Below are 7,339 nucleotides of genomic sequence, written 5' to 3'. Positions count from 1 at the left end.
TTAAAAGCATTGTGCATGCCCACTCTGGCTTTCTCTATATATAGGAGGCCATAACAAACATTCACATACACTTTGAATACTCCTAATAACGTCAAGATGATGCAAGATGTTTGGACTCAGTTGGGTCCAACCATTGCAGCAATCATGTTCACCTGGACCATGTACCAAAACTATTTTCCTCACGAACTTCGTGGTCATATTAGGAAGTATATCACGAAATTTATAAAATAATACTTAAAAACTACCCTTCATTAAAATTAAAACACTATATTATTTTACATACAAGATTACGTAGTAACGAACATTAATAATGTAAAGGAAAATGAAAATATAGCAACTTATCATTTATCCTTAATAACATAAGCATAAATTAATGACTGTAAAAATAAATACCAGGAACGGTAACATAAGCAATGGTGTCAGTGAGCCACTTAACAAGAGCAAAGCACATGAATGTTTAATTGTGCAGAAGAAGAAGAAGAAGAAGTTCAGAATTTTTGTGGTTTTAAAATGAGAGGAAATCCCTCTATTTATAGACAACAAAGGGTAGTGTGAACAAATGTTTATTGTGCCTTATCGGAAAGGTCACGACTATTTGGAAAAGTTGCAACCCTTCGGAAAGATCGCGACCTTTCATAAAAGTCACAACTTTTCATAAAAGTCGCAACTCTTCATTGAAGTCACAACTTTTCATAAAAGTCACCACTTTTCATGAAAGGGGAAGGCTAGTTTTGGAAATAAATAAATTAAAAGGGAATCCTGGATTGTGGTGGCGCCACGTAGGCAGGCCTAGGGTTCTCTTTTAATATCGCGCGGAAATTTAATATCACGGAATTTTATAAAATAATACTTAAAATCTATCCATAATTAAAACTAAAACACTATATTTATTATCTTACATACAAAATTACGTAGTAACGAACATTAATAATGTAATGAAAAATATTAATTATAACATTTTATCATTTATCCTTAAATCAATCTCTTTAATTTGATTTTATAATTTATCCTTTTACTTCGAGGAAGTGTTACTATTTGATATTTTTGGAGAATCAAATGAACATCAACCTGAGATATAAAAATATTATAATTCTAATGTGTAGAAAAGTTCAGACCTACCTTTTGTTTTACATATATCATTTTAAAGTTCTCCATTTAAATGTATCATAAGTAATTATTAAAATGAAAAATTAAAGGGAGAATGTATCATATTGGACAACAATTCAACTTATTATATATACTTGAAAGGGAAAAATATTACACAATACTATTCAGTTTGTTTAGATGTTTTTTAAAAATCAACAGACCAGAATGATGGAGTTCAATTTGAAACTACACTTCTATTCCAATCGCAATGTCGAAAAACTCATCTATTACTTCAAGAAAAGTATTTACAACTTGAAGTAAATTTGAGAATTTGTCCATACTTCATATTAAATATGAGCAATTAATTGATTATGTAGTTATCTATGTCTTTGGGATTAAAAGAGGTTCCAGTCTAGTCATATTCCTCTATAGGTCATTCGACACATCCTTGAACTCAAGTCAAAAGTTTATTAATTCTTGTCTTTTTTCCTAGTTCACTTCGCACATCAAGGTGCGATAAGGTTTTTAATGTCTTTATGTCCTTTCAATGTAATACCAAATTTGAATTTTATCTTCAAGAGATGGTAATATAGATCTTTAAGAATTTTTTAATCGTACCTTCAACAATTTCAGTAGAGAAAACTAGTGTGAATACTCAATTAACGTGTGTTATTTAATCTGTACTAACAAATACTTATAACAATAACTTTGCAAAAAACATAAACAACAAAGTTTAAAACATATACTCAAGAACAATAATTAATAACATAAGTAAAATGAATGATTGTAAAAAAACATACCAAGATCTGTAACAGTAGAATGAAACAGAATGGAAAAACTTGAGCCCACTGAATATACAATGTCCCCTTAAGGAAATTATTCTCCTTTAGTACTCGGGTTTAAAGGAATAGATCCTCTCAACACAGAACGATTCCATTCACCAATATATTGATACAAAAACAATGGTGTCAGTGAGCCACTCAGCAGGAGCAAAGTATACAAATATTTTATTGTGCAGAAGAAGAAGATCAGATTTTTTTGTTGTTTTAAAATTAAAATGAGAGGAAATTCCTCTAATTATAGACAACAAAGGGTAGAGTGAACAAATGCTAATAATGCCTTATCGGAAAGGTCACAACCTTTCATAAAAGTCACAATTTTTCATAAAATTAAAGTTGCAACTTTTCATTAAAGTCACAACTTTTCATAAAAGTCGCAACTCTTCATCAAACTCACAACTTTTCATAAAAATTGCAACTTTTCATGAAAGTCACAACTTTTCATGAAAGAGGAAGGCTAGTTTTGGAAATAAATAAATAAAAAGAGAATTCTAGTTTGTGGTGGTGCCATGTAGGCGTGCCTAGAGTTCTCTTTTATACATATATAAAATACATGACATACTATAAAAGAAAGTTAGATAAGTAAATTGAAACAAAGAAAATACTAAACATAATAGAGAAAATTAAAGTAGAAGGGTAAATCAGTCAATTTGCCGATTGAGTCTAAGCTCGTCTCTATTCCCTTCTATATAAAAGAAATATACCTTTAATTTGCACTACGAAACATTTTTGGTTAGTCCGCCCCGGGACTCACCCTGAAAATCTCTTTGAAACACTGATCAATAGTACACATTTGCTCTAATTTCTAGTAGTTTAGTAATAACATTGTACGTTGATTTTTAAGTACTCCATCCATTTTAATTTGTTTTTCTAGTTTTGACTTAGTTTAAAGTTTCTTTGATTTTATGTTTTTTGTTTTGATTTGAATCTTTTGGACCTAAATTAAAAATATGTATTAAAAAGTACAAAAATACCCTTTAATGTTATGATCTCAAACATAAAGTTGGAATTAAAGAATTGTCCAGAAAAAACGAAAGGAAAATTCCTTTTAAAACAGCCTAGAAAGAAAAGTAAGACAAATGAACTAAAACAAACGATGTATATACTATTGTTTTCAAAGACTGTTGTAAGTCAAGGTATTTAACATTTTCATGGAAGTGACCTTACCTATGAAATAGTATGCATGACGCATGCCATAGTTTAGAAAGACCAATATTGTATAAGTCAAGATATTTTTACTTTATGAGTCACGTGTTTTACCTTAAGTAGCTTCCAGGAAACTGTTAATAATAGTGACAACCATTATAGAAAATATACTTCGCACAATAATACTTTAACACATTGATAGAAAGTGCATTTTCCAGGTAATTGTACATACTAATTGCTTTACCTAAACACAAATGGTCGTCTTATATGTATTATATTAATTTAAACAAAGACAATTACTTAATGCTAGCTGGTACCAACAAAGGGGTGAATAAAAATAATTTGTTGAAAGACTTGGTTTAACAAACAAATATACTTTAATTTGTTCAAGGTTAACTTTTCGTTCGATTTTCCTCCTAATTAGGATATTTTTTTCGGGGAAACTTACGTACATATATTATATTAAGAAAATATTTATTATTTATAGTAATAACATTTTTTTTCACTTGATCACTTTTAATACATTTATAATACAGTTTTAATACATATTACAGTGAACAATTTATAAAACACATATAATACAAGTTTTATTGATGGATAATACATTTATCTCACATTTTAATACAATGTGTCAATTTGTTACCAAACAAGCATAATATATTTTAAAACAGTGATAATACATATAATACATAATTCACTTTTAATACATATTGCAGATTTATCATAGTATTGATATGTATTTACTATAAATGGTAATAAATAAAAAATATCACTAAAATCTGTAATTATTTATTAAAAGGTATTAATTTTTCCTTTATTGTTACTCTTGATATCTATAGTCCTCATTATGTTATTTTCCTGAATCACTTGACCTTAATTTTTGATTTAACGTTTTCGATTCACCCCGTTTGGTCTTTACGTGTGATTTGTATACCGAGTACCAGATGATTTAAAACATCTTATTTTAGATGATATATGGGTCATAATTCTCTCGTCCATACGTAAGTGCAATGACATCTTATATATATATATATATGGTCCACTTGGAAGAAGACAATACGCATTATTGGAGCTTAATCTTAATTTAACCTTCCTAGTTCTCAAGGGACCTAATTATATATGAATTAGAATCTATTAATCAGGACATGAACAGTATTTCAAAATTGGCAATAGAAACATGGTTCCAATTTATGTGATGTACTTTTCTTTTTAGTTTGTAAAAAAAAGAATGACAAAATAAGTCTTTTTATCTTGTCTTAAAGGCATTGGACACGCCCTATAATCAATTCAGGATCCAACCCCGAGATCCTATTTAGGACTTGACCTCGAGACCCGACCTAGACCCGACTTCCAAATCGAGACCCGACTCCGACTCTTGGTCCGGGACCTGATTTCTGACTTGGATCCGACCCCGACACCCAACACTTGACTTGGGAACCGATCCGACCTCGACTCTCAACTCGAAACCTGACTTTGTCACCCGACCCGGAACCCTACCACGACACTCGACCTAGGATCCAACCTCGAATCCTGATCCGGGACCCAACACCCCGATCGGAATCCGACTCCGACCCGACCTCAGGCCCGGGAGTTGAATCTCGAATCAAGTCGAGAGGTCCGTGTCCCAATTTATGTGATATACTTTCCTTTTTAGTCTATCATAAAAAAATAATGACACAATATATCTTTCTGTGTTTTCTTAAAAGCATTGTGCATGCCCCACTCTGGCTTTCTCTATATATAGGAGGCCATAACAACATTCACATACACTTTGAATACTCCTAATAACGTCAAGATGATGCAAGATGTTTGGACTCAGTTGGGTCCAACCATTGCAGCAATCATGTTCACCTGGACCATGTACCAAAACTATTTTCCTCACGAACTTCGTGGTCATATTAGGAAGTATACCGATAAACTTGTGAGCTATTTCTATCCTTATATGCACATTACTTTTTATGAACTTGAAACAGAAGGGTGGTTTGAGCGGAGCAAAGCTTACGTAACGATTGAAAGGTACCTTAGCAAGAGCTCGAGCACACAAGCTAATCGCCTCAAAGCCAACGCAGCGAAAAATGGTCAATCTCTTGTCCTAACCATGGATGATCATGAGGAGATAACCGATGAATATAAAGGCGAGAAGGTTTGGTGGATTTCGAGCCAAAAACCAGCCAATAGACAAACAATATCTTTGTATAGGGAGGATGAGAAGAGGTATTTCAAGCTCAAGTTTCACAAAAAGAATCGCGACCTTATCACAAATTCATACTTGAAGTACGTATTGGATGAAGGGAAGGCGATATCTGTGAAAGAACGACAGAGAAAGTTGTACACAAACAATAAGGGAGATGGAGGTGGTTATAGATACAGGGGAGGGAGGATGTGGAGTGGAGTAGTATTTGAGCATCCATCAACATTTGATACTCTAGCCATGGATCCTAAGAAGAAGCAAGAGATTATAGATGATCTCGAAACATTTAGCAAGTCAAAAGACTATTATGCCAAGGTTGGCAAGGCGTGGAAGCGTGGTTTTCTTCTTTATGGTCCTCCGGGAACGGGTAAATCTAGCATGATTGCTGCTATGGCTAATTTATTGAAGTATGACATCTATGATCTTGAGCTGACATCGGTTAAGGACAATACCGAGCTAAGAAAATTGCTGATAGACACTACAGGTAAATCTATTATTGTGATTGAAGACATTGATTGTTCCCTTGAGCTTACAGGTCAACGAGAGAAGAATAAGAAGAAGAAAGAAGATAAAGATAAAAATGAGGAAGATGCCGTCAAGGAGAAGATGAAAAAGGGAGGAGAGGAGAAAGAAAAGCAAAGTGAGGTAACTTTATCTGGACTTTTGAACTTCATTGATGGTCTATGGTCAGCTATTGGCGGTGAAAGGCTTATCATCTTCACTACCAACTATGTGGAGAAGCTTGATCCTGCTCTAATTAGGAGGGGAAGGATGGATAAACATATTGTCCTATCCTACTGTTGCTTTGAATCGTTCAAAGTTCTTGCACATAATTATCTTGACGTTGTTGAATCTCATGTTCACTTTCCTGAGATTTGCCGCTTATTGGAGGAAACTAATACGACTCCTGCTGATATTGCTGAGAATTTGATGCCCAAGTCCTCAAAGGAAAATGCAGACACTTGCTTAGAGAGATTGATTAAAGCTCTTGAAATTGCAAAAGAGGAAGCAAAATTGAAGGCTGAGGAAGAAGAGAAAGCAAAGGCGGATGAGAAGGATCGCGAGAAAAAGAAAGAATTAACTGCTACTGCTGATGGTGTAAACGAAAAAGATAACGGTGTTAAGGAAAATGGTGATGTTATAAGCAAAGGTGATTAGTACACATATATGAAAGTGTACTTGGGGGTTTATGTTTTCTACAATTGGCTTTATTAGTTGTACTTGTAATAAGTTTATTTTTTATGTCTTAGTGGTGCTTGTACTTATTAAGCTAGTCTAAGTATGTTAATTATGCAAGTGGTTTTCATGTAGTTGGTGAAGGTTAATAAGAAGTGTTTTTTATGTCAAATTTTAGCACTACAATCGACATTTTGCCTTGCGCCTTCTAATGAGCTAGTCAGCAGTACTGCAGCTCAATTACAAAGTGTTGCAGTGCCAACTTCTGTCTATTTGTATGAAATCAAACGATAATGACATGGTAAATTCTATTTGACTCAACAAGAATGTTATAAATAGGTGCAAGAACAATGCAGGATGGAATCAGCACTTGAAGCAAGACTCTATTCATGCATCAACTAGGTTGAGAATTTATTTTTTTGGTATTGCGTGTGTTGTCAAGTGAAATTTCTTTTTGATGAGTTAGTGTGACAATGACTATGAATTATTTTGGCATGAAGTTTAAGAAAGTAATAAAGACTTTTGAATTTTGTGATTTTAGACTAAAAATATATAGAATGTAACAAAATGACATTTTGATCTTACACATGTCATATGGAAAGTTAAAATTAAAGAGTCGCTAAAAAAGTGAAGAGGCACTCTTTTTTAAACCAACTAAAAAGGAAAGTAATACAAATAAACTGAGACGAAAGGAGTAAAATGTGTTCTATTACTCTCCAGGGATGTTATATTAGGGTGAATTAAGTCTGTGTTATTCACATGTGTATATGGTTGTTTTCTGCGCAATTATCAATACAAAATTTGTTACTTCATGAAAAAAATTGTTGTGAACATTGTCTATGTAATACTTGTAACAATAAATTAAAATGTTGTCTATGTGATATCCCACTCATGAACTAAC

General features: G+C 32.8%; 1 protein-coding gene across 1 annotated transcript; it reads left to right on the top strand.

The window, feature by feature from the left end:
• The first annotated feature begins 4,835 nt into the window (after positions 1-4,835).
• LOC102578794 (AAA-ATPase At3g28580-like) lies at positions 4,836-6,610 on the top strand. Its single transcript, XM_006352017.2, has one exon. The coding sequence runs from the start codon at positions 4,867-4,869 to the stop codon at positions 6,418-6,420; it is 1,554 nt and encodes a 517-aa protein (XP_006352079.1). The 5' UTR covers positions 4,836-4,866; the 3' UTR covers positions 6,421-6,610.
• Positions 6,611-7,339: the final 729 nt, after the last annotated feature.

Source organism: Solanum tuberosum, unplaced genomic scaffold (genome assembly GCF_000226075.1).
Source record: "Solanum tuberosum cultivar DM 1-3 516 R44 unplaced genomic scaffold, SolTub_3.0 scf00137, whole genome shotgun sequence".
Taxonomy (NCBI): Eukaryota; Viridiplantae; Streptophyta; class Magnoliopsida; order Solanales; family Solanaceae; genus Solanum; species Solanum tuberosum.
The sequence above is the reverse complement of the archived record's forward strand: the minus strand, read 5'-3'. Positions and strand labels throughout refer to the sequence as shown.